General features: G+C 52.9%; 1 protein-coding gene across 9 annotated transcripts; it reads right to left on the bottom strand.

Annotated features, from left to right (window-relative positions):
• Positions 1-1,160: 1,160 nt before the first annotated feature.
• Positions 1,161-27,281, bottom strand: TIA1 (TIA1 cytotoxic granule associated RNA binding protein). 9 transcript variants are annotated; one of them, XM_032092222.1, is made up of 12 exons: positions 27,180-27,281; positions 20,532-20,628; positions 19,991-20,089; positions 17,475-17,529; positions 15,554-15,641; positions 12,094-12,169; positions 8,182-8,290; positions 7,597-7,692; positions 7,412-7,496; positions 4,270-4,375; positions 3,241-3,380; positions 1,161-1,447 (listed from the first exon to the last, which is right to left on the bottom strand). In XM_032092222.1, exons 1-12 carry the CDS (start codon positions 27,203-27,205, stop codon positions 1,327-1,329), a joined length of 1,098 nt encoding a protein of 365 aa, XP_031948113.1. In that variant the 5' UTR covers positions 27,206-27,281; the 3' UTR covers positions 1,161-1,326. The 9 variants fall into 9 exon arrangements, with proteins under 9 accessions (XP_031948113.1, XP_031948112.1, XP_031948119.1 ...); XM_032092221.1 differs by having other exon boundaries at positions 4,252-4,375; XM_032092228.1 differs by lacking the exon at positions 27,180-27,281 and adding an exon at positions 22,468-22,537 and having other exon boundaries at positions 4,252-4,375.
• Positions 27,282-27,483: the final 202 nt, after the last annotated feature.

Consider the following 27,483-nt stretch of genomic DNA (forward strand, 5'->3'; position numbering starts at 1 on the left):
CCCCCCCGGTGGAACAAAAGCCGGAGGGATTCTCCAAGAGGCTCCTTAAAAACAGAGGGTGGGAGGCTGGAGGCAGCTCCAGGATTCCCACACTTTTGGCTTCTTTTTGGGTTTTTTTTTTCTTTTTTTTTTTTGTGTTTTTGTTGTTTTTTTTCCCCAGCTGTTTCTGGTTTCTCCGAGGGAAAAAAAAAAATCCCCTCCAAGAAAAAAAAAATTATTAAAAACTAAAATTAAACCCCCCCCCCCCGACCCCCGAGGATGACTTTGTGCAATTCCTGCCCCGATTCTCAGCTAAGGCAGCGAAGTCCCTGCATTCGTGTTTCCAAAAACATGAAAAAAAACCAAACCAAACCCCACGGATTTAAGAAACAGAAAAAATAAAATAAAATAAAATAAAATAACAACAAAATAAATTAAAAAAAAAGAAAAGAAAAAATAAAATAAAATAAAAAATAAAAAAAGAAAAGAAAAAATAAAATAAAATAAAAAAGAAGAAAGAAAAGAAAAAATAAAATAAAACAAAATAAAACAAAATAAAAAATGAAAATAAAATAAAATAGAATAAAACAAAAAAAAACCCCAAAAAATTAAAATAAAATAGAATAGAATAGAATAGAATAAAATAAAATAAAAATAAAAGAAAAGAAAAGAAAAGAAAAACAAAATAAAATAAAATAAAACAAAATAAAAAAATAGAATAGAATAGAATAGAATAGAATAAAATAAATAAAAAGAAAAGGAAAAAAAAGAAAAACAAAACAAAATAAAATAGAATAAAACAAAACAAAATAAATAAAACAAAATAAAACAAAATAAAAGAAAAAATTAAAATAGAATAGAATAAAATAAAATAAAAATAAAAGAAAAGGAAAGAAAAACAAAATAAAAATAAAACAAAATAAAATAAAAAAAATAAAACAAAATAAAACAAAAGAAAAAATTAAAATAGAATAAAATAAAAATAAATAAAAAGAAAAGGAAAGAAAAACAAAACAAAATAAAATAAAATGAACAAAAAAATGAAATAAAATAAAATAAAATAAATAAAATAAAATAAATAAACCAAAATAAAATAAAATAAACCAAAATAAAATAAAATAAAAACCACAAAACCAAACCAAACAACAAAAAAAAAGGACAAAACAAACCCGAAGGCGGCAGAAGGCGGCGGCGGCGGTGGCGATCCAGCATCTGGGCTTTGTTTTTTTGGGGGAGAGGAGAGGAGGAAAAGGGGGGGGAGGATTCTGTCAAATCTCAGCGCTGGGGGAGGGCTCGTTCCAGGATGGCCCCCGGAGGTGCTGCGGCAATAAATAGCGGGCTCGGGGCTCAGGGCGCCTCGAAGCCCACGCGGAAGCCGGGCTGGGCCGGCAGCACGGCGCCGTTGTGGCCCTGCGCCGCCGGCACGCTGAAAGCGGGGCTCATCCACGGCGCCGACGGCGAGCTCTGCCTGCGGGCAACGGGACACGATGGCGTGAGCCACGGCACTGCGGGCAACCCCGAGAGGCGGGCGAGGGGGGCTCGGCGGCAGCCCCGGCAGTGCCCGGTACACACTGCCCGGTACACACTGCCCGGTACACACTGCCCGGTACACACTGCCCGGTACACACTGCCCGGTACACACTGCCCTCCCGCAGTGCCCGGTACACACTGCCCGGTACACACTGCCCTCCCGCAGCCCGGGCACTGCCCGGTACACACTGCCCGGTACACACTGCCCTCCCGCAGTGCCCGGTACACACTGCCCGGTACACACTGCCCGGTACACACTGCCCTCCCGCAGCCCGGGCACTGCCCGGTACACACTGCCCGGTACACACTGCCCTCCCGCAGCCCGGGCACTGCCCGGTACACACTGCCCGGTACACACTGCCCTCCCGCAGCCCGGGCACTGCCCGGTACACACTGCCCGGTACACACTGCCCTCCCGCAGCCCGGGCACTGCCCGGTACACACTGCCGGTACACACTGCCCTCCCGCAGTGCCCGGTACACACTGCCCGGTACACACTGCCCTCCCGCAGCCCCGGGCACTGCCCGGTACACACTGCCGGTACACACTGCCCTCCCGCAGTGCCCGGTACACACTGCCCGGTACACACTGCCGGTACACACTGCCCTCCCGCAGCCCGGGCACTGCCCGGTACACACTGCCCGGTACACACTGCCCTCCCGCAGCCCGGGCACTGCCCGGTACACACTGCCCGGTACACACTGCCCTCCCGCAGCCCGGGCACTGCCCGGTACACACTGCCCGGTACACACTGCCCTCCCGCAGTGCCCGGTACACACTGCCCTCCCGCAGTGCCCGGTACACACTGCCCGGTACACACTGCCCTTCCGCAGTGCCCGGTACACACTGCCCGGTACACACTGCCCTCCCGCAGTGCCCGGTACACACTGCCCGGTACACACTGCCCTCCCGCAGCCCCGGGCAGTGCCTGGTACACACTGCCCGGTACACACTGCCCGGTACACACTGCCCGGTACACACTGCCCTCCCTGGTTCAGGACAATTCCCGGTTCCTCGGTGGTTCACCGGTTCTCTGTTGGAACTCCCGCCTCCCCGTTTACCCCAGTGGTTCTTGTTGGATTGTATCCCCCCCCCCGGGTGTTTTCCCTTGTTTTCAAATTCCCTATAAAACTGAGGACGAGCCTCAGGGGATGATCCCATCACTTCCCATCACTTCCCATCACTTCCCATCACTTCCCATCACTTCCCATCACTTCCCATCCCATCCCATCCCATCCCATCCCATCCCATCCCATCCCATCCCATTCCCATCCCATCTCGTTCTCCTTCTGGAACTTCTAACAATAAACCCATTACGAGCCAGACCAGAACAGCCTCTCTTCCTTTGTCTCCGAGCTAACGGGAGCCGATCCCATCGGTTCCTGCCCTGTTCCCTCTGTAAGAACCCAGCGAGCCAGCCCAGCCAGCAGCACCTTCCTGACCCCAAAATTGCTTCAGCAACCCGCGGAACGCAGCTGGACTCTCTCTGACCTGGGGCACGCCACAGCTCGTGCATTGAGCACCAGAATTAGAGGGCAAACCAATCCTTTAGGAATTCCTAAACAAACCCTACAGCTCGGCAGGGACGGGGTTCAGGCAGGATCGGGGCGCTCCGGGGCTGTTGTGACCCACCTGAGCTGGGACGGCCCTGCTGCGGGATGGCTCCGCTGAGGTGCAAAAATCACTTCCCAGGGGGGATAAAAATTGGGATAAAAAGGGCTCTGGACTCACCCAAATCCCTGCTGGTTCCAGGCCTGGCCGTAGACGCCGTAGGTGGGCACCTGCCAGCCGTTGGGCACGTACTGGCCCAGCTGGGCGCCGCCGTACCACTGTCCCCACTGCCCGTAGGCCGGCGGGTAGCTCAGCTGGCTCTGGGGACAGGGAATGACGGAATTAGGGAATTCTCACCCCCTGCTAGACAGACCTGGTGGCTCCAGCCTGGCCATGGATGTTTGCAGCTGCTCAGGGAATCCCATCCCTGCCCAATATCCTGTCGATCCCCGTCCCGTGCCACGCTGATCCCCATTTTCTCTGGGCCGAGCCCCTTTCCCAGCTCCCTCAGGAATTCCACATCTCTGGATGCTCTCCAACCCCATAACCCACCCCTGGACAATCTCCAACCCCCCATAACCCATCCCTGGACGCTCTCCAACCCCATAACACACCCCTGGACAATCTCCAACCCCATAACCCAGCCCTGGATGCTCTCCAACCCCATAACACACCCCTGGACACTCTCCAACCCCATAACCCACCCCTGGACAATCTCCAACCCCATAACCCACCCCTGGCCACTCTCCAACCCCATAACCCACCCCTGGACAATCTCCAACCCCATAACCCACCCCTGGATGCTCTCCAACCCCATAACACATCCCTGGACGCTCTCCAACCCCAGAACCCATCCCTGGATGCTCTCCAACCCCATAACCCGCCCCTGGACAATCTCCAACCCCATAACCCAGCCCTGGATGCTCTCCAACCCCATAACACACCCCTGGACACTCTCCAACCCCATAACCCACCCCTGGACAATCTCCAACCCCATAACCCACCCCTGGCCACTCTCCAACCCCATAACCCATCCCTGGACAATCTCCAACCCCATAACCCACCCCTAGGATGCTCCCCAACCCCATAACCCACCCCATATCCCCCTTTTCTCCAGGCCCAGCCCCTTTCCCAGCTCACTGCCACTCCCCATCCCTGACCAGGCTGAGGAGCGAGCAGGGCACCCCTGACCTGCTGGACGGGGCTGACCATGTCGGGCGTCTCCTTGCCCCAGTAGCACTTCACCACGTGGCCCTCGATGGTGGTGCCGTTGACAGAGACGATGGCGTGGGCAGCGCTCTCGTGGGCACTGAACCTGGCGGGGCGCAGGATCGGGATTTGAGCGGGAAGGACTCAGCTGGGAACAACCCCAGAGAGGATTGGGGTGGGTCAGAGGCAGGCTGGGTGCCAGAGGTGTCCCCGTGCCCCACAGCGGGTGCAGGATCAGGATTTGAGTGGGAATGACTCCACCAGGAACAACCCCAGAGAGGATTGGGGTGGGTCAGAGCCAGGCTGGGTGCCAGAGCTGTCCCCGTGCCCCACAGCGGGTGCAGGATCGGGATTTGAGCGGGAAGGACTCGGGAAGCACACCAGGAACAATCCCAGAGAGGACTGGGGTGGGTCAGAGGCAGGCTGGGTGCCAGAGGTGTCCCCGTGCCTCACAGCGGGTGCAGGGCAGGATTTGAGTGGGAAGGACTCCACCGGGAACAACCCCAGAGAGGATTGGGGTGGGTCAGAGCTGGAGGTGTCCCCGTGCCCCACAGTGGGTGCAGGGTCGGGATTTGAGTGGGAAGCACACCAGGAACAACCCCAGAGAGGATTGGGGTGGGTCAGAGCCAGAGGTGTCCCTGTACCCCAGTGGGTGCAGGATCGGGATTTGAGCGGGAAGGACTCGGGAAGCACACCAGGAACAACCCCAGAGAGGACTGGGGTGGGTCAGAGCCAGGCTGGGCGCCAGAGGTGTCCCCGTGCCCCACAGTGGGTGCAGGATCGGGATTTGAGTGGGAATGACTCCACCGGGAACAACCCCAGAGAGGATTGGGGTGGGTCAGAGCTGGAGGTGTCCCCGTGCCTCACAGCGGGTGCAGGGCAGGATTTGAGTGGGAAGGACTCCACCAGGAACAACCCCAGAGAGGATTGGGGTGGGTCAGAGCTGGAGGTGTCCCCGTGCCTCACAGCGGGTGCAGGGCAGGATTTGAGTGGGAAGGACTCCACCAGGAACAACCCCAGAGAGGATTGGGGTGGGTCAGAGCCGGAGGTGTCCCCGTACCCCACAGCGGGTGCAGGATCGGGATTTGAGCGGGAAGGACTCGGGAAGCACACCAGGAACAACCCCAGAGAGGATTGGGGTGGGTCAGAGGCAGGCTGGGTGCCAGAGCTGTCCCCGTGCCCCACAGCGGGTGCAGGATCGGGATTTGAGCAGGAAGCACACCAGGAACAACCCCAGAGAGGATTGGGGTGGGTCAGAGCCAGGCTGGGCACCAGAGCTGTCCCCGTGCCCCACAGTGGGTGCAGGGCGGGATTTGAGTGGGAAGGACTCCACCAGGAACAACCCCAGAGAGGACTGGGGTGGGTCAGAGCCAGGCTGGGCGCCAGAGGTGTCCCCGTGCCTCACAGCGGGTGCAGGGCGGGATTTGAGTGGGAAGGACTCCACCAGGAACAACCCCAGAGAGGATTGGGGTGGGTCAGAGCTGGAGGTGTCCCCGTGCCTCACAGCGGGTGCAGGGCAGGATTTGAGTGGGAAGGACTCCACCAGGAACAACCCCAGAGAGGATTGGGGTGGGTCAGAGCCGGAGGTGTCCCCGTACCCCACAGCGGGTGCAGGATCGGGATTTGAGCAGGAAGCACACCAGGAACAACCCCAGAGAGGATTGAGGTGGGTCAGAGGCAGGCTGGGCACCAGAGCTGTCCCCGTGCCCCACAGTGGGTGCAGGGCGGGATTTGAGTGGGAAGGACTCCACCGGGAACAACCCCAGAGAGGATTGGGGTGGGTCAGAGGCAGGCTGGGTGCCAGAGGTGTCCCTGTGCCCCACAGCGGGTGCAGGATCGGGATTTGAGCGGGAATGACTCCACCGGGAACAACCCCAGAGAGGATTGGGGTGGGTCAGAGCCAGGCTGGGTGCCAGAGGTGTCCCCGTGCCCCACAGCGGGCACAGGGCACGAGGCCCCGGTGGCTTCTCCGCGCTGCGAAACTCCCCAAGGCAAGCGGCGAGGTCAGCAAGGAGAGTGGGCAAGGTGGGGATGTTTTACTGGATGGGGGGGTTTGTTATTGATTTGTTACTGATTTGTTACTGATTTGTTATTGATTTGTTATTGAGTTTTTACTCAGTGGGAAGGATTTAGTTAATTTAGTGATTTTTGACTCAATTTTTAATTTTTTAATTGGTTTTTACTGATTTTTTACTGAGTGGGAATGGTTAGTCAATTTATTGGTTTTTTACTCAATTTTTACTCAGTGGGAAGGATTAGTCAATTTATTCATTTTTTTACTCAATTTGCAATTTTTTAATTGATTTTTTACTAAGTGGGAATGATTGGTCAATTTATTGATTTTTTTACTCAATTTTTACTCAGCGGGAAAGATTAGTCAATTTATTGATTTTTTTACTTTTTTTTTATTTTTTAATTGAGGAAGGAAAAACCCTCTAATCTGGGAGGTTTCAGTGACTCCTCCGTGCTGATGGAGATCCTAAATCACACAGGGCCCTGCTCCAAGGGGGTTTCTGGGTTCCCCCACTTGTTAAGGCCATAAACTCCTCCTCAGACCACAGGAAGGAAAAACCCTCTGATCTGGGAGGTTTCAGTGACTCCTCCATGCTGATGGAGATCCTAAATCACAAAGGGTCCTGCTCCAAGCGGTTTCTGTGATCTCCCCCACTTGTTAAGGCCATAAACTCCTCCTCAGAGCAGAAATCCTCTAATCTGGGAGGTTTCAGTGACTCCTCTGTGCTGATGGAGATCCTAAATCACACAGGGCCCTGCTCCAAGGGGGTTTCTGGGTTCCCCCACTTGTTAAGGCCATAAACTCCTCCTCAGAGCAGAAATCCTCTAAACTGGGAGGCTTCACTGACTCCTCTGTGGTGTTCCAAGGGGTTTCTGGGATTTTCCCCCACTTGTTAAGGCCATAAACTCCTCCTCACAGCAGAAACCCTCTCATCTGGGGGGCTTCAGTGGCTCCTCTGTACTGATGGAGATCCTAAATCACAAAGGGCCCTGCTCCAAGGGGTTTCTGGGGTTTCCCCCACTTGTTACAACCACAAACCCTCCTCAGACCACAGGAAAGAAAACCCCTTGAAATCCAGGACGCTCCCACCCTCGCAAAGCTCCCCTCCCTCCCCAAATCCCACCGCACCTGACGAAGGAGTAGCCTTTATCCGGGAACACTCGGATCTCCATGATTTGCCCGAAGGGGGAGAAGGTCTGGCGCATCAGCTGCTCTGGAGCAGGAAGGACAGAGAGAGCGGCATGAGGCAGCCGTGGTTGGCACGGGGGCAGCGGGCACGGGGGCAGCGGGCACAGGGGCGAGGCCACACGTACCTGTGAGGCCCGAGGTGACCCCCCCGCAGTACACGGTGCAGTTGCTCGGGCTGGACTGAGTGACCACCTCGTCGTAGGACAATTGTTTGGTGTTCGCTGGAAGAGATTGCACGGGGATTTTTTAAGGGGTGGGATGGGAATTGGGGAGGAGTTTTAGTCCTGACTGGCACAGGACTTGGAGCACAACCCACAAACACCTGCTGGGGTCATGGAGGATCTCTACAGGGAGAGCTCAGAGCCCCTTGTAGGGCCTGAAGGGGCTCCAGGAGAGCTGGAGAGGGACTGGGGACAGGGGAGGGAGGGACAGGACCCAGGGAACGGCTTCCCAGTGGGAAAGGGGAGATTGAAATGGGATCTTGGGAAGGAATGGGGGTGGGGAGGGGCTGGGCTGGAATTCCCAGAGCAGCTGTGGCTGCCCCTGGACCCCTGGAAGTGCCCAAGGCCAGGCTGGAGCACCCTGGATCAATGGAAGGTGTTGCTGCCCATGGCAGGGGTGGCACTGGGTGGGCTCTGAGGTCCTTCCCACCCCAAGGACAGCGGGATCCCCTGCCCCAGGAGCTGGCAGGGCACAGGGTGGGCACCTACTCTCATAGGTGCTCTTGGGAGCCGGAGGTTTCCTCGTGGCCCAGTTGGTCCGGATCTGCCGCCCCCCGAGCCACTGCCCCCCCATCTGCTGGATGGCGTTCTCGGCGTCCTGGCACGAGAGGGAGACAAAAACCCCACTGCTGGCACCGGGTCCTTTGGGACAGAGCCACGGGAACGACAGCACTGCCCTCCTGAGGGACCCATCCCTGCAAACGTCCCTGGCCAGGCTGGATGGGGATTGGACGTGTCCCTGCCCACGGCTGGGGTGGTGCTGGATGGGATTTAAGGTCCTTTCAGCCCAAATCGTTGTGGCATTCTGTCATGGGTTAGCAAGCATAGTCCTGGAAGTGATGTCCTTGCCAAGGGGTGCTTACAGCTTCCTCTGTGACCTGACAGGACCTAGCAGTGGCCAGTTTGAATATGGACAATTCGTTGAGCCACTTAAAGCTGTGCCCACCTCTGTGATGCACACTTAAGAACAGAAGCCCTGAGGCAGAGGCTCTGTCTCGTTTCTGGTGTTGGGACAGGCGGCTGCGGGCCCCGTGCGGGGGCCAGCGGGCCATGACCATCCTGGAGCCAGTGGCCCTGTTCCACCCGCGTAACCCCCCGGAGCAGCTTGGCTCTCCCCCCTCTCCACTGCAATAAGCCACATTCCAGCTGCAAGGCCGAGGTGAGATTAACCCTTTTATTGCTGTGAAGAGCTGAAAACCTGAGGGAAGAGAGAGAGGAGATGCTTAAAGCTGAAATTCTGTTGTGAAGCTATGATATATCAGAGTATCCCGTGGTAATTCCATGAAGATCTGGGGGGTGGAGTGTTCAGCTCGTAAGCAAAAGCACCTGCGCTGAGATAGGCAGATGCTGACGCAGCTGTAATTTCATGAGAAGTTTGGACAGGGAGAGATGGACCAGATGAGGACTTTGGCTCCAAATGGAAAAGGAGAAAACCTCAGCTCCTAGAGATGGACCTGATGAGGACTTTGGCTCCAAATGGGAAAGGAGAAAACCTCAGCTCCTAGAGATGCTCCCAGAGATAGTCCTAGAGATGAAGATGAGGAGGACCCTTTGCTCCCAGGGAAGGAGAAGGGCCTCTGTTCTTAGAGATGAAATGCTCCCAGAGATGGGTGAAAAGAACTTTTATTTCTGAATGGCTCAACCTTAAAATTGTACCCCAAAAAAACCTTCAAGGGTGGACCCTCGAAAGCAGTTGTGGGAAAAGCTGCAAGTCGGGGGAAAGGGACTTGTAGGTTACGGACGGTCGGAGACGAGAGATCTCTATAGGCTGATCTTGGGACACATGGGGTTTATTGCAAAGGGCGTGGGTATAGGGGCACTGCTTAGAGCTGCCAGACTCAGCTCTGAGCAGGCCCAGGAGAGCAAGAGAGTAAGCAGGTAAGAGAGAGAGAGTGTAAGAGCAAAGAGAGTGAAGAAGAAGTAGTAAGAGTAAGAGCAAGAGTGTCTGAAGTTCTGGTTACAATACAATAAATCATCTTCTGTACTGAATATTCTAATTGTCACTAACCAATCTAATACAAGATACAAATCCTATAGCATTTACATACAGCCTATAAGAGTTCTTATATTACCATAGAGTGTTACATCTTAACTTCTAAAAACTACTCTTTGGACCCCTTCTGCTGAGCTAGTAGGGTCTGCTCTGACCCTTGGACCTGCCTGCAAGCAGAGGGTATTGTTCCATCAGGAGGGGATTACCTTCAGTCGGCCATACCATTGTTTTCCAGTTGTTCAGTAACTAAGAGTTGGTATTTCAAAAGTGGCTTTCATTTCGATGTTGCCTGTAGTTTTCATACTCCCAAAATCTTTTGTCAGGCAATCATATTTATAAGGCTTTCCCGTTTCATCTTCCCCAACAGAGACTCACACGCAGGCAGAGAGACTCCTCTTCCTAAATGGACTGACCAATATTTGGAAGTGGGCGGCTCTCTCGTTGTGATAATGTTTTCACAGCACGAGCAAGAAGAGACTTCTCTTTCTAAATGGAGTGAACAAGGTTTTTATGGAAGTGGTAACAGACTGAACATCTCAAGGGTTGTCTTTTTGCATTGTCAGTGGGAGAAGGGAGGAAGGCGGGGGGAGGAGGAGAGCTCTGAAGGTGTGGCAGAATTTTTTTTTCTTCTTTTAGGTCTGTTAATAAACTTCTTTCTATTCTTTCAAGTTTGGTGCCTGCTTTGCGTTTCTCCTAATTGTTATCTCACAGAAGATAAACAGTAATGAGTATTTTGGACCAAACCACGACATGAAATTGGTGTTTCTGCCTGGTTACAAACCCAACCCGCTACAGATTCTGTGACTTCTGTGGATTTAGGAACAGAGAGAGAAGCTGGCCCTTGTCACAGGCAGGGAAACCACAGTGAAAATCAGCTGGGGAAGCTCAAGAGCGTGACAGAGACTCAGCTGCTCATCGGAGAGGGAAATGAAGGGATCTTCCCTTTTAATGGGGAAGGAAACAGAAGGAAATGAAGGAGGAAATGAGGGAGGAAATGAAGGAGGAAATGAAGGAGGAAATGAAGGAGGAAATGAAGGAGGAAATGAAGGAGGAAATGAAGGAGGAAATGAAGAAGGAAATGAAGGGATTTTTCCCATCTATTGATGAAGGAAATGAAGGGATTTTTCCCATTTATTGGAGAGGGAAATGAAGGGATTTTTCCCATTGATTAAGGAAATGAAGGGATTTTTCCCATTTATAGATGAAGGAAATGAAAGAATTTCACTCATTTTTTGAGGAAGGAATGAAGGCATTTTACCATTTATTAATAAGGGAAATGAAGGGATTTTACCCATTTATTGAAGAGAGAAATTAAGGGATTTTACCCACTTTTTGATCAGGGAAATGAAGGAATTTTACTCATTTTTTTGAGGAAGGAATGAAGGGCTCTTATCCATTTATTGGAGAAGGAAATGAAAGGATTTTACCCATTTTTTGAAGAGGGAATGAAGGGATTTTACCCATTTTTTGGAGAAGGAATGAAGGGATTTTTCCCATTTTTTGAAGAGGGAAACAAAGGGCTCTCACCCATTTTTTGAGGGAGGAGATGAAGGGTTATTAGCCATTTACTGAAGAAGGAAATTAAGGGATCTCACCCATTTTTTGAAGAAGGAAATGAAGGGATCTCTCCCATTTTTTTGAGGAAGGAATGAAGGACTCTTACCCATTTATTGGAGAAGGAAATGAAGGGATTTTACTCATTTATTGAAGGGAAATGAAGGAATTTTACCCATTTATTGATGAAGGAAATGAAAGGATTTCCCCCATGTTTTTGGAGAGAGAAATGAAGGGATTTGACCCATTTATTGGAGAGGGAAATGAAAGGATTTTACCCATTTATTTAAGAAGGAAATGAAGGGATTTTATCCACTTTTTGGAGGGAAATGAAGGGATTTTACCCATTTATTTAAGAAGGAAATGAAGGGATTTTACCCATTTTTTGGAGAGGGAAATGAAAGGATTTTACCCATTTATTGGAGAGGGAAATGAAAGGATTTGACCCATTTTTTGGAGAGAGAAATGAAGGGATTTGACCCATTTTTTGGAGAAGGAAATGAAAGGATTTTACCCATTTATTGAAGAAGGAAATGAAGGGATTTTACCCATTTATTGAAGAAGGAAATGAAGGGATTTTACCCATTTATTGGAGAGGGAAATGAAGGGATTTTACCCATTTATTGGAGAAGGAAATGAAGGGATTTTACCCATTTATTGGAGAGGGAAATGAAAGGATTTTACCCATTTTTTGGAGAGGGAAATGAAGGGATTTTACCCATTTATTAATAAGGGAAATGAAGGGATTTTACCCATTTATTTAAGAAGGAAATGAAGGGATTTTACCCATTTTTTGGAGAGGGAAATGAAAGGATTTGACCCATTTTTTGGAGAAGGAAATGAAGGGCTCTTACCCATTTATTGAAGAAGGAGACGAAGCCGTAGCCCTTGGACTTGCCCGTGGCCATGTCCTTGACCACCCGTGCATCCCTAAAAAGCACAAACGGGAGCCAGCTCAGCCCCCCCAGCCCGGCTGGGGCAGGCTCAGCTCCACCTCTTCCCCTGCACTGCTCCCTGCACCAGCACCACACTCAAAGCAAAAAAGGCTCCTTGTCTACACACAGCTCGGCTAAAGGAGCAAAATTAAACGTAAAACATGCAAATCAAAGAGCTTCTCTAACAAATGGCTGCGTTTTACAGCTGGCTCCTGCTCCAGACACTGTCACAGGCTGGGAAAGACACAAAGCGTGGTCAAAGCAGCTGTTCCAAATCACTTCAGGAGCTTGGCTGGCTCTCTGGAACCATGCAATTTTTTTAAAGTCTTAATTTATTTGCCAACACATTCTACCTGCTCATTCCAAAGATTGAATAGAAAATAAAAATAAAAATTAAAAAATAATAAAAAAAATAGGAATTAAAAGGCATACGTCGCCTGTTAACTGAATTCTTTAATTCTCGGGTCAATTCGTTACCCCCTTTTTGGGCTGTGGGCAGCTGTAAATTTTGAGAGATTGATATTTCAGAAATTATTGAGGAAAAGAAAACATATTCCAACTCTTCAAACCACACATCATCGGCACAACAGCAATCAAACGGGAGTGATTGGAACTACGAGGTGTAGGAAGAAAAAGGGCCGGGGGGGAAAAGGGATAAAATGGATAAAATGAAATAAAACTACAACGTTTGTCCACTGTGAAGCTTGTGGTTAGCCATGGAATTCTGTCCATTCTTCAGGGACACTCTGCAAAATAACCAGAGCCCCGTTATTTGGGATTGAGGTAGGAGAGATCCCAGCTCCAGAGCCAAAGCCACCGGTGGCACACGGTGCTGCCCGGGCAATCCGGGCACAAAGGCAGCCTTGGGGGGACGTGTCCTCAGCGCCAGGCCACCCTCTGCTCCCCTCCCCACAGGGAAAGAAACAGAAACAGCAAAAAAAAAAACCAACCCAAACCCAGTCAGGAAATGACGGAAGTGAAATGAGAGGGGGCAGAGAAACCAGCAGAGCACGGGCACAGCGCTGAGCCACGGCGGGCACAGAGTTCGTTAAGGCTCGGAGGTTTGAAGCCTAATTAAGAGTAATTCTGGCACCCACAGAGGCAGATGCCTGAGGAAAACCCCTCTCCAAAGCAGCAGGGATATTTGTTCTCGGTTACATCCCTCTTCCTCTTGAACTTTCCTAGAATTCGGGTCCAAAGTCCCAAATTGCCTGGAAAAGCCACTCAGGGGGGCTGAGCTGGGCTTGCTTGAGAGGGAAGAGGGGAAAAACTCCCCTCTACTCACCCTCAACTGAAAATTTGGGAATAAAGACTCGAGAACAAGTGAAAACATGAGCAGAGTGAGCACAAAGGGAGGGAGAGGGTGTTTGACAGGGATTCAAACCAGCCAGAGGCCAAGAATCACCCCAACTGCTCTCTGTGCTCGTCATGCCTCGAGGTCATCAGGAAAAATCAGTTTAGCACCAGTAAAGATTCAAAGGAATCAATCAGGAAACAGTCAATTAGCAGCACATTTCCAGAGGTGAGACACAGCTGGAGAAGTCACTTCATTCCACCCCCGTGGTTTTCCAGGTGGAATTTAAATAAGGAGAAAATTTGGATCCTTTGGGGTTTGGAACGGGAGTTCAAAAGGGAGAATTCTGCTTTTTGGGGGAAAAAACTTAATTTTCAGGTTGGATGGTGAGTCTGAGCCAGTGTGAGCTTCGTTCCCTTCCCGTCAGCACCGGGCAGGGACAGCTCTTGTAGGGGAAAAAAACTCTTCCAGGGAAGATGGGACAAAGGGCCTGGCCCCAGCTGTGGGGTCGGGAGGGAATTTGGGGGTTCTGGGGGACTTTTGTGCAAGGTGCTCACTGCCACAGGGATGGGAAACTCTCACACCAACACCCTGCCTGCTCCTGCCGCCCTCCTGCACCCTTCCAGCTGTGCCAGCCCCTCAGCCCTTCATCCAGCCACATCTGGCCACAAGTTGGACCCCCTGGAGCCTCATCCCTTCTATTCAGCCACATCTGGCCACAGGTTGGACCCCCTGGAGCCCCATCCTTTCCCTCCAGCCACATCTGGCCAGAGGTTGGACTCCCCGGAGCCCCATCCCTTCCCTCCAGAGGATGAACCCCCTGGAGCCCCATCCCTTCTATTCAGCCACATCTGGCCAGAGGATGAACACCCTGGAGCCTCATTCCTTCTATTCAGCCACATCTGGCCAGAGGTTGGACCCCCTGGAGCCCCATCCCTTCTATTCAGCCACATCTGGCCACAGGTTGGACTCTCTGGAGCCCCATCCCTTCTATTCAGCCACATCTGGTCAGAGGTTGGACCCCCTGGAGCCCCATCCCTTCTATTCAGCCACATCTGGCCAGAGGTTGGACCCCCTGGAGCCCCATCCCTTCTATTCAGCCACATCTGGTCAGAGGTTGGACCCCCTGGAGCCCCATCCCTTCTATTCAGCCACATCTGGCCAGAGGCTGGACTCCCTGGAGCCCCATCCCTTCTATTCAGCCACATCTGGCCAGAGGCTGGACTCCCTGGAGCTCCATCCCTTCCCTCCAGAGGATGAACCCCCTGGAGCCCTCCCTCTGCACTCCCTGGTGCCCCTGAGCTGCCCTCAGGGGACGTCTGAAGCAAAAAAATCCCATGTACAGAACTTTTTAAACCTTCTAATAAAAGCAAATCAAGCTGGCACGAAAAGAGGAATAAACTGCAACTCTTGAGGGAGGGGTGGGGAGAAAAAATATAAAGCAACAAAAACCAAACTTACTTCAATTTAATGCTTCACTACCCAACACTCCAAAGCACTCTACGTTCTTACATCCAATGTCCAGTACAGACAACACTACAAGGAAAATTAATGGTTTACGTTTGGGGGCTGGAATGGAGGCGCTGCTCCTCGCTCTGCTGCAGCCTGGCAGGGACAGGCTGGCAGGGACAGGCTGGCAGGGACAGGCTGGCACCAGCGTGGGACATGCTGGGACCGTCCCAGCTCCCTGACCCAAAGGGTTTGGACAAAGCTGTGGGGCCTCAGGACAAGGTGATGCTGCCCCAACGTGCTCCAAAAAAAAATGCTCGTTTTTGAGGGAAATGGGAATTAACTCCATCAAAAATGCTGGCTGTGGGTGGCTGGCAGCAAAAATCCGGAGTGCCAAGGGACTCTCGGGGCAGGGAATGCACAGCCCAGGTGCAGGACCTGCATTTTCCAGCTTGGCCAAACGAGGCAAGGAGGACAAAGCCAAAGCAAGCTGGATGCAACTTTCCTGGGAAAGCAGAAGAGAGGGGGATAAAGGATGTGGCTGTGGGAGCGTGTCCCTGCAGTGCCACGGTGACCCTCACTCCAACACAAAGCTGCCTCCACTCAGGAGTTGATCTGCCCTAAAAAAGGACTTACGAGATTCTTCCGAAGGGAGCGAAGGCTGCTTTGATGTCTTCAGTTGTGATTTCGGGGCTGAGGTCTCCGACAAAGACGTGGAAATGGTCTTTGGGGGAAGAAGAGAAAGGAGGATTCAGTGGTTGAAGTGAAGAAATGAAGTGTTTTACTCTGAGCAGAGCAAAGAAACTCTCCTACAAAGCCCTTTATTAAAACTCCAGCTGCTATTCAAAATACCTTGTTAAAAAGCACAAAAATACCTATTAGACACCACAAAAACCCATCCTGGATGCTACAGGAAGAGCAGAGTTCACTGTGGAACAGAATTCCTGCTGTTCCTGACAGCCCCTGCGCTTGGCAGTGCCACAAGCCCGTGATTTGAAGGACACACATTTGGATCTCGAATTTTACAATCTGCTTTTAAGGCCTGCCAGCATTTACTGCACAAATCTGAGATTATTTACACTTGCTGTGCCCAGTCCCCAGGAAAATCTCTCTGTCTCCCTGGGCCAGCATTAAGCTGTGATGTGGAATCCTGCAATGGTGGGGTGGGAAGGGATTTAAACCCATCCAGTGCCACCCCTGCCATGGGCAGGGACACCTCCCACTGTCCCAGGGTGCTCCAGCCTGGCCTGGGACACTGCCAGGGATGGGGCAGCTGCAGTGAGCCAGGACTGAAGGTGTCAGGATGGAAAGAGGGATCCCTTCCTGATGAAAACAGGCACAAAAGGCCTGAATCCGAGGAGTTTTCCATCCCAGTCCTACAGTGTGTGGCACAGATTGAGCTGTGCCACAGCAGGCACCAACCTCTCCACTCTGCTCGGGCACTGACAGGGTTTAGCCCCATCAGCCTGAAATCCCAAGATTTTCTGCACAGAAATAGTTGGGAGTGATGGAAGCTGTTTTGGAAGGAGCCTGGATGCTGCCAAGGAGCAGCAGCCCTGCTGGGAGATGCTGAATGTGCCTCAAAAGCACAGAACGAGCCTTTGGGGTTTAAACCACAACTGCCCCGGTACCAAACAGCCACGGATTTGCACCAACCCAAAACTCTGGACACCAAATCCCTTCCTGATGCTACAGGGAAATGAAAGGGAAGTCTTTCCATAAAAAAATAAATGGAAAACAAACCAAAACCCCCCAAACTTAGCTTCAGGGACCACCCTGGAGATCCACCATTTGATGTTGAAGAAGAAACAATTAATTACCTTGTGAACACTGTGCGAACCTGATGGCAAAGATCAGATTTGCCCTGAAGTTTAATTAACACAAACACAATAAATAATTAGGATTCCAATCAAAACCACCGTGTGGTGCATTTCTGTTTAAGAACTTGCACAGCTCGGGGCACAGGTGACATTGAGCCAAGGTTTTAAAAGGTTGAAATTTTAGCTAAGAGAAGAAATTGGCATTAATTAAGACACAAAGTAGAAAAACAAAAGATAAGTTAATGACTATTAGATGCCTAAGCTAGAGCCAAGTGATGTATTATTTGCCATGATATTTTTAAGTTTTGTTTCTAGAAGGAAACAGAATGAATGAACTCTCATCCAAACAAACTGCAACCAACAGAACCAAGAACAGCACCCGGGGCTCGTAACAATTAATCAAAAGTAGGAGATCTTGGGCTGTGCCAAGAGGTCATGAAGGCAAGGAGATAAAAAGGTCACGGTGAGGAAGACGTTCCTGACTTCATCCTTCAGGAGCAGTGACCCAATTTGAGAGAGAAACTGAGGTAACGACCTCATTTGCATATAAAGGGAGGTGCCGGGGCCACACAAACCTGGAGTGAGTAACAACCAGAGAACAGAGAACCTGGCACTTGGCTGGCATGTCCCATGCTGCTGCCATGCCACCTGCCAGTGCCTGGATAAACACCCCACTGCCAAACTTTAATTAGAGGGGCTTTTGTCCGTGGATATTGGATTAACCAATCAACACTTACTGCTGGTGTCTTTCTTCTGGCTGCTGGGGGTGGTGGCCCAGTTCACTTTGACCTCCTGCAAATGGGAATGACACATCAGGTTTGGTAAATCCCAAAAAGGTCAGACACATCCAGTGCTTAATTCTGGCTTTACAGGGCCCCCCCAGGTGCAAGGCTGGGGTTAAAACTCAAGTTTAAGATGTTTTTCTAGGGAGAGGGTTTGTTCTTAAATTACCAGGGGCTGGGGGGTGTTCACCTGGAGAAGGGAGGGATCCAGAGAGAGCTCAGAACCCCTTGCAGGGCCTAAAGGGGCTCCAGGAGAGCTGGAGAGGAACTGGGGACAAGGCATGGAGGGACAGGACACAGGGAACGGCTTCCAAATGTCTTTGGGGTGAGCGCGAAGAGGATGGGGACAGACCCTTATCAGTGGTGCCCAGTGACAGGGTAAGGGGCAAGGACTGAAACATGGGAAGTTCCACCTCAATATGAGGAAAACAAGAAGGAAAATATGAGGGAAAACTTTCCTTTGAGGCCTGGAAGAGGCTGTGGCATCTCCTTCCCTGCAGACACCAAAACCCTGCCTGGACACGACCCTGTGCACCCTGCTCTGAATGGACTTCAGGACGGGATCATCTCCGGAGGTGCCTTCCAACCCCACCCACTCTGGAATTCTGAGATTTTTCTCCAAGTTCCACATCCCCAGCTCCCTCTGAACTCCTCCCAGGACCCTGAGCTCCTGCTCCCGACACTCTGAACCCCTCCTGACACTCCGAACCTCTCCCGACACCCCGAACTCCTCCTCCCGACACTCCGAACTCCTCCTCCCGACACTCTGAACCCCTCCTGACACTCCGAACCTCTCCCGACACTCCGAACTCCTCCTCCCGGCACTCCGAACTCCTCCTCCCGGCACTCCGAACTCCTCCTCCCGACACTCCGAACTCCTCCTCCCGACACTCCGAACCTCTCCCGACACTCCGAACTCCTCCTCCCGACACTCCGAACTCCTCCTCCCGGCACTCCGAACTCCTCCTCCCGACACTCCGAACTCCTCCTCCCGGCACTCCGAACTCCTCCTCCCGACACTCCGAACCTCTCCCGACACTCCGAACTCCTCCTCCCGACACTCTGAACTCCTCCTCCCGGCACTCCGAACCCCTCCTCCCGACACTCTGAACTCCTCCTCCCGACACTCCGAACTCCTCCTCCCGACACTCTGAACTCCTCCTCCCGGCACTCCGAACCCCTCCTCCCGACACTCCGAACTCCTCCTCCCGACACTCCGAACTCCTCCTCCCGACACTCCGAACTCCTCCTCCCGGCACTCCGAACTCCTCCTCCCGACACTCCGAACCTCTCCCGACACCCCGAACTCCTCCTCCCGACACTCCGAACTCCTCCTCCCGACACTCCGAACTCCTCCTCCCGACACTCCGAACTCCTCCTCCCGGCACTCCGAACTCCTCCTCCCGGCACTCCGAACTCCTCCTCCCGGCACTCCGAACTCCTCCTCCCGGCACTCCGAACTCCTCCTCCCGGCACTCCGAACTCCTCCTCCCGGCACTCCGAACTCCTCCTCCCGGCACTCCGAACCCCTCCTCCCGACACTCCGAACTCCTCCTCCCGACACTCCGAACTCCTCCTCCCGGCACTCCGAACTCCTCCTCCCGACACTCCGAACCTCTCCCGACACTCCGAACTCCTCCTCCCGACACTCTGAACTCCTCCTCCCGGCACTCCGAACTCCTCCTCCCGACACTCTGAACTCCTCCTCCCGACACTCCGAACTCCTCCTCCCGGCACTCCGAACTCCTCCTCCCGACACTCCGAACCTCTCCCGACACCCCGAACTCCTCCTCCCGACACTCCGAACTCCTCCTCCCGACACTCCGAACTCCTCCTCCCGACACTCCGAACTCCTCCTCCCGACACTCCGAACCTCTCCCGACACTCCGAACTCCTCCTCCCGACACTCCGAACTCCTCCTCCCGACACTCCGAACTCCTCCTCCCGGCACTCCGAACTCCTCCTCCCGGCACTCCGAACTCCTCCTCCCGGCACTCCGAACTCCTCCTCCCGGCACTCCGAACTCCTCCTCCCGGCACTCCGAACTCCTCCTCCCGGCACTCCGAACTCCTCCTCCCGGCACTCCGAACCCCTCCTCCCGACACTCCGAACCTCTCCCGACACCCCGAACTCCTCCTCCCGACACTCCGAACTCCTCCTCCCGACACTCCGAACTCCTCCTCCCGACACTCCGAACTCCTCCTCCCGACACTCCGAACCTCTCCCGGCACTCCGAACTCCTCCTCCCGGCACTCCGAACTCCTCCTCCCGGCACTCCGAACTCCTCCTCCCAGCACTCCGAACCTCTCCCGGCACTCTGAACTCCTCCTCCCAGTCAGGTCCCATCAAGATCTCCACCCCAAACGAAGAGTCCCCATCGCTCCCAGCGGGATGTGCCCCTGGAATGCCCGCAGGGCCCCTGGCCCAGCCCGTGTGGCAGCCCAAACTCACCCCGGGCCATGGCAGCTTACCTTACCCATTATCTTCCTGCCGTTCATGGCGGCCAGCGCGGCGGCCGCGTGCCGGTGCTCGTAGAACTCCACGAAGCAGTAGGGATCATTCCCAGCTGTCTGAGACAGGAAACGAGCCCGGGATTAGGGATACAAACCCGGACTCTGGCTGCTCTGCTCTGCCTCTGACTGCTGGCACCGCCACAGCCCCGTGTGGACAGGTTTTCTGACTCTACAGGGAGAGTTTTCTTACTCTTACTCTACTACCAATGCTCCCAGAGGTTTCAATTCTGCTTTAGAAAGGTAAAGTTATGGTGAAGAATTTGTAAAACCTCATTTACAATCTCCCCATGATTTAATGAATTCATTGTCCCTCTCCATGTCCACCCATCCTTAAATTTACCACCAGGCATGTGGCAGAAATGATGCCAAAAACACCTGACTGCATCTCCAGATTTATTTAAGGTGGCTGTGTGTTTCCAGAGGAATTCCCAGACCCACAAGCACAGCCTGGAGCCAGCAGCTCCCAGGAACAGGGAAATCAGAGGATTCAGGCTCTTACATCCATGATCATCTTGCAGTTCTTGCAGGGCCCGATCTGGCTGAAGAGCTGGAGGATCAGAGCCTCAGTCACGTCCCGGGAGAGGTTCCCCACGTACCTGAGGGTCAAACACAGGGATGGAGATGGATGTTGGACACGCTGGAACCTGGGGAGGGGCCTGGGATAAGGGATGGAGAGATAGGAAAAGGGGGAATGGCTTCCCAGTGCTGGAGGGCTGGGTGAGATGGGATAATGGGAAGGAATGAGGGTGGGGAGGGGCTGGGCTGGAATTCCCAGAGCAGCTGTGGCTGCCCCTGGATCCCTGGCAGTGCCCAAGGCCCAGTTGGAGCACCCTGGGACAGGGGGAGATGTCCCTGCCCATGGCAGGGCTGGCACTGGGTGGGTTTAATGTCCCTTCCCACCCAAACCATTCCATGATCCCATGACTCCATGAACTCGACCTTCCAAACTGATTTCCCAGTACAGACTCCAGTTCCCATATCCCTACACCCATTCATCTCCCAGTACAGAAACTCCAGTTCCCACATCCCTACACCCATTTATTTCCCAGTACAGAAACTCCAACTCCCATATCCCTACACCCATTTATTTCCCAGTACAGAAACTCCAGTTCCCACATCCCTACACCCATTTATTTCCCAGTACAGAAACTCCAACTCCCATATCCCTACACCCATTTATTTCCCAGTACAGAAACTCCAGTTCCCACATCCCTACACCCATTTATTTCCCAGTACAGAAACTCCAACTCCCATATCCCTACACCCATTTATCTCCCAGTACAGAAACTCCAGTTCCCACATCCCTACACCCATTTATTTCCCAGTACAGAAACTCCAGTTCTCATATCCCTACACCCATTTATTTCCCAGTACAGAAACTCCAGTTCCCACATCCCTACACCCATTTATTTCCCAGTACAGAAACTCCAACTCCCATATCCCTACACCCATTTATTTCCCAGTACAGAAACTCCAGTTCCCATATCCCTACACCCATTTATTTCCCAGTACAGAAACTCCAACTCCCATATCCCTACACCCATTTATTTCCCAGTACAGAAACTCCAGTTCCCATATCCCTACACCCATTTATTTCCCAGTACAGAAACTCCAGTTCCCATATCCCTACACCCATTTATTTCCCAGTACAGAAACTCCAACTCCCATATCCCTACACCCATTTATTTCCCAGTACAGAAACTCCAGTTCCCATATCCCTACACCCATTTATTTCCCAGTACAGAAACTCCAGTTCCCATATCCCTACACCCATTTATTTCCCAGTACAGAAACTCCAGTTCCCATATCCCTACACCCATTTATTTCCCAGTACAGAAACTCCAGTTCCCATATCCCTACACCCATTTATTTCCCAGTACAGAAACTCCAGTTCCCATATCCCTACACCCATTTATTTCCCAGTACAGAAACTCCAGTTGCCATATCCCTACACCCATTTATTTCCCAGTAGACTCCAGTTCCCACATCCCTACACTCATTTATTTCCCAGTACAGAAACTCCAACTCCCACATCCCTACACCCATTTATTTCCCAGTACAGAAACTCCAGTTCCCACATCCCTACACCCATTTATTTCCCAGTACAGAAACTCCAGTTCCCATATCCCTACACCCATTTTCCAGTACAGAAACTCCAGTTCTCATATCCCTACACCCATTTATTTCCCAGTACAGAAACTCCAGTTCCCATATCCCTTCCTGAGCACCACTTCCCAGCTGCCCCAGCAGCTCAGGCTGGTGTTTGCCCATGTTCTACACAACATTTGGTCGGTTCCTCCCAAAGCCCTCAGGTTTTGGAAGCACCAGATCTGCCTGGAATAACTGAGGGCCAACGTGCTCGGGGGCACACATTCCCAATTCGGGCACGGATCAGCCTCCTCAAGCACAACCACATCCCAAATCCCCACTCCCACCTGGGATTTTGGCTTCCTTGGCCACGAAGCCCATCCGTGACCCACGGGTGGCTGCTGTTGTTGTTGTTGTCGAGCCCAAGTCACGGGATTTTTATAAAAAGCCCAGCGAGAAACCTCAGCCCCTGAGGTGCGGCCGCAGCTTCCCGCAGAGGAACGTCTCACGGGAAACCTCTGCCACGGGAATCCCGGCCAAAACCGTGCCGGAGCACCTGCAGTGCCCCCCGAGCTGCTGCCAGAGGGGCAAAGGGGCTGTCAGGAAACCACCAGCAGCAGATTCAGGCTCTGCTCGCGCTCCTGCTGCTGCCACCAGGCCAGGAAGGTTGGGTCACGCAGGGAATGTGGGAAGGAGACAGAGTTTTGTGGCAGGAAGGGCTCAGACAGGAGCTCTGTGTTCATCGTCCGGACAACTGTTCAGCCAGGAGGCAGGATTGGGTTTTAAGATCTCCAAACTTTCACAGGCATTGTCTTGCTCTAAGGGAGCGATTCCTGCACTTCTGAAAAGTTCCCTTAAAATGTTAAAAAGTGTCAAAAAAAATTACAAAAATGTTAAAACAAAGTTAAAAAAACAGTTAAAAAATCCCAGCCAAATGCCAGCGCTGAAACCGTGCCGGAGCACCTGCAGTGCCCCCCGAGCTGCTGCCAGAGGGGCAAAGGGGCTGTCAGGAAACCACCAGCAGCAGATCCAGGCTCTGCTCGTGCTCCTGCTGCTGCCACCAGGCCAGGAAGGTTGGGTCACGCAGGGAATGCGGAAAGGAGACAGAGTTTTGTGGCAGGAAGGGCTCAGACAGGAGCTCTGTGTTCATCGTCCGGACAACTGTTCAGCCAGGAGGCAGGATTGGGTTTTAAGATCTCCAAACTTTCACAGGCATTGTCTTGCTCTAAGGGAGCGATTCCTGCACTTCTGAAAAGTTCCCTTAAAATGTTAAAAAGTGTCAAAAAAAATTACAAAAATGTTAAAACAAAGTTAAAAAAACAGTTAAAAAATCCCAGCCAAATGCCAGCGCTGAAACCGTGCCGGAGCACCTGCAGTGCCCCCCGAGCTGCTGCCAGAGGGGCAAAGGGGCTGTCAGGAAACCATCAGCAGCAGATTCAGGCTCTGCTCGCGCTCCTGCTGCTGCCACCAGGCCAGGAAGGTTGGGTCACGCAGGGAATGTGGGAAGGAGACAGAGTTTTGTGGCAGGAAGGGCTCAGACAGGAGCTCTGTGTTCATCGTCCGGACAACTGTTCAGCCAGGAGGCAGGATTGGGTTTTAAGATCTCCAAACTTTCACAGGCATTGTCTTGCTCTAAGGGAGCGATTCCTGCACTTCTGAAAAGTTCCCTTAAAATGTTAAAAAGTGTCAAAAAAAATTACAAAAATGTTAAAACAAAGTTAAAAAAACAGTTAAAAAATCCCAGCCGAATGCCAGCGCTGAAACCGTGCCGGAGCACCTGCAGTGCCCCCCGAGCTGCTGCCAGAGGGGCAAAGGGGCTGTCAGGAAACCATCAGCAGCAGATTCAGGCTCTGCTCGCGCTCCTGCTGCTGCCACCAGGCCAGGAAGGTTGGGTCACGCAGGGAATGTGGAAAGGAGACAGAGTTTTGTGGCAGGAAGGGCTCAGACAGCAGCTCTGTGTTCATCGTCCGGACAACTGTTCAGCCAGGAGGCAGGATTGGGTTTTAAAATCTCCAGACAGACTTTGGACGGCAATGTCTCGCTCTGAGTGAGTGATTCCTGCACTTCTGACAAGTTTCCTTAAAAAAAGGGAGGGATTAGAGCACTTCATTAAAGTAATTAACACCAGGACATTGTCCCCACAGCAAGTCCAACTGAGAGGGGCAATCAGAGAGGCTGGAAAAGACCTCCAAGATCAGAGTCCAACCTTTGACCCATCACCACCTTGTTAACCAGAGCAGAACTAGCAAGGCCTCTCTTTAACTCCCTCTTTTTTTATATCTTATAATTATTTGGATAACAGCTCAATGGAAGCAGCAGAGGGATGAGCCTCACGTGACCTTCTGGGTCCCAACTAATTAATTTGTGACTGGAAGATTCCCAAACAGCGGAATCAGGGTCCCTGACCTCTGCACTAATGGGATTTCATCCCCACAAACAGGCGTCTCCTGAAGCATTCCTGACCTCAGCACTGGGTTCAGCTGCAGAAGGCAGGTTTTAGGGAATTCCCAACAGCCCCACGGAATCTCTGCATGCCCAGATCTTCCCGAAGGCATTCCCTCAAGGATCCACTGCAGGAATACGCGTGCACACACACAGAGCGTGCCAAGGCGGGTGGGGAACACCCAGAGCTGCAACCCCACTCTGTGCCATGAACTGTTGCCTGACTTTTCCATGGAATTTCAGTGCTGCTCCACGTCCCATGGAGCTGGCACAGGCAGGATCCAGCACACCTGGACCTTGTCCTGAGCCACTCACACACAAATAACCCAGCACCCAGGTGACCCTGCCAGGAAACAACTGAGGAGAGCTCAGCCCTGGCTCTTCCTGCACCTCTCCCACTCCTCTCTTTCCTGCTAATTGGACGACAATCCAATTAACGAATCAGTTGATGACTTTGCCGATGAAAGGCTGTGTTATCCAAGTTTATCTCGAGAAGCCCAACCCAACTGCTGCCAGCACTTGTGCGTGCTTCAGACCACAAATTGATTTAATTTAGGACACGTACGCCACGTGCACCCACACAAACACAAACAACAGGACTCTGTCGCCTCCAAGGCTGTCTCATAACTGCCCTGCAGATCCATAACCTGCTGCTGAAAGGGCCTGTCAAGGAAGGGGACTGCCCACAGGAGAAGGAGCTGCCTCTCCAGGAATTCATTTACACGAGGGAAAACAGCTCCTAACGAACACAGGGCTCTGCACCCCTCTCACTAAACATGGGTGAGGTGGGAAAGGCAAAACCAAGGAGTTCCTTCCAGGAATGTCTGTAATCTGCTCCAGAAAAACTACTAAAGGAAGGAAAGGACAGGGTGCAGAGGGCTTTGGGGGCCACACAACTGAGGGAGCCCCCAAATCCACACCCAGGAGGGTTTTCTGGAGCAGAAATCCTACAGAAATTCCCTGTGTGAGCGTGGATTTAAAGACCACCTTTAGCTGCACTTTCTGCCTTCACCTGCTCCTTCTAAACCCGACCTGTGACACCCAGCTGGTGACAACTCCCTGTGTGAGCCCAGAAAGTCACTGCAGTCAGAGAAATCTGTGCTGTTGCTCAGTCCTCAGCTGTTTTAGGGCTGGACTTGGTGATCCCGGAGGTCTTTTCCAGCCTCACTGGTTCCCTGTCCGTGCCACCAGCCGCACGTACTCCAGGACAGGGACCTGCTTTCCTTGGCACATGCCGAGGCCACCAGGCCCCCACACGACCCTTGGGATGGGGGGAAAACATCTTCCCAAATAAACACACAAACACACCAGCGGCTCTGTGTTTGCAGAGGCCAGGAATAGCTCCCCAAATGTGGGAAAACAGCGGGATTTGGGTGGCAGAGAGTGGTCACTGCTCAGGACAGCTGGGGTGAGGCACGTCAGGGTCTTGTTGTCCTGTGGTCACTCGGCCAAGTCGCTTCTCAACCCCTGGGGAGGGGCAGCAGTCCAAGGGCACAACATTCCCTCACCTTGGAATGATTCCCTCTCCCTCCTGTCTTTCCTGCTGCACTAGAGAACAAGGCTTCTAGAGGTGGGATGGGAAGACTGGAGCCTGATTTCCCTGACCCAAACACAGGAAAACTACTCCAGATAACACCTGCCTGGGAAAAGGAGGGAAACACAGCCCAGGTGTGCACAGGAGCTGCAGGAAACAGTCAGGTGTGCACAGGACCAGCACCTTTTGCTAAAATCCAACCTAAACCTCCCCTGACGTGGCTTCGTAATTCATTCCTTGGGAAGCAACAGGTTCAGAAAGTGCTTTGAACACTGGGACAAGCACTGGATCCATGGGCACCAGCAACCACGGAGGTGCTGGGCATGGCAGTGGGGCTCCAGCTGCTTGCGAGCCAGTCGCTCACAAAAACCTACATGGATCATGCAGAATGACAGGATCATCATCATGGAACGGTTTGAGGTGGAAGGGACTTGGATCATCCAGTTCTATCCCCTGCCATGGGCTGGGATGGATTGGGGAGGAGGGGACGCACACCTTCCAGAGCCCCTTTCCCTCCAGATGTGAGCGTGGATGTACCAGGGAGGGGGGGACACCTTCGACACTGCCCTTCCCTCCAGATGTGACCTGGGATGGACTGGGCAGAGTGGCACACACTTCCCAGACCCCCCTTCTATACAGGACAAGGGGGGACACACCTTCCAGACCACTTTTCCCTCCGGATGTGACCTGGGATGGACTAGTAAGGGGGACACACCTTCCAGACCCCTTTTCCCTCCAAATGTGAGTTGGGATGTACTGGGGAAGGGACACACAGCTTCCACACAGCCCTGTCCCTCCACATGTGAGCTGGAGGCCCAGGGTAACGCCCGGAGCGTAGGGCAGGCCGGCGGTGCCCAGCACTGGGAACGGGGAAAGGGCAGGAATACCGCGGGAGCCGGGCTCCCCCCCGCTGCCGGAGGGGGCCGGCTACCCCTCAGCCCCGGCCGGGGGTCGCTCCCTCAGCACTGCGGGCGGCTGAGGTTCCGCGGCGGAGCCCTGAGGGGCCCGTCCGTGAGGCGACCCCGGGCCGCCCCTCCCCGCGGAGCCGGGAACAATAGGCGGTCTCGCCCCCTCCCCACTCACAGGGTCTTGGGCATTTCATCCTCCATGGCGCCGCCGCCGCCCGCCCCGGCTCTTCCCGCCCGCCGGGGCGGCCCCGTGAGCCCTGGGCAGCCCGGGCAGCCCGAGCGGCGCCGGCCCCGCCGGCGGACGGTCCCGCGGCGGCTCCTCGCAAGATGGCGGCGGGCGGGCGGGCTGAGGGGCCGGGGGGGTGGGAGGGGGGGGGGAAGGGGGAGGGAGGAGCCGGGGGCGGGAACGCGCGTGCGCGGGGAGAGCGCGGGAACGGCGCGGGGACGCGCGGCCCGCCCGCCGCGGCCGCTCCGCGCAT

This window comes from Corvus moneduloides, chromosome 27 (genome assembly GCF_009650955.1).
Source record: "Corvus moneduloides isolate bCorMon1 chromosome 27, bCorMon1.pri, whole genome shotgun sequence".
NCBI classification, from domain to species: Eukaryota; Metazoa; Chordata; class Aves; order Passeriformes; family Corvidae; genus Corvus; species Corvus moneduloides.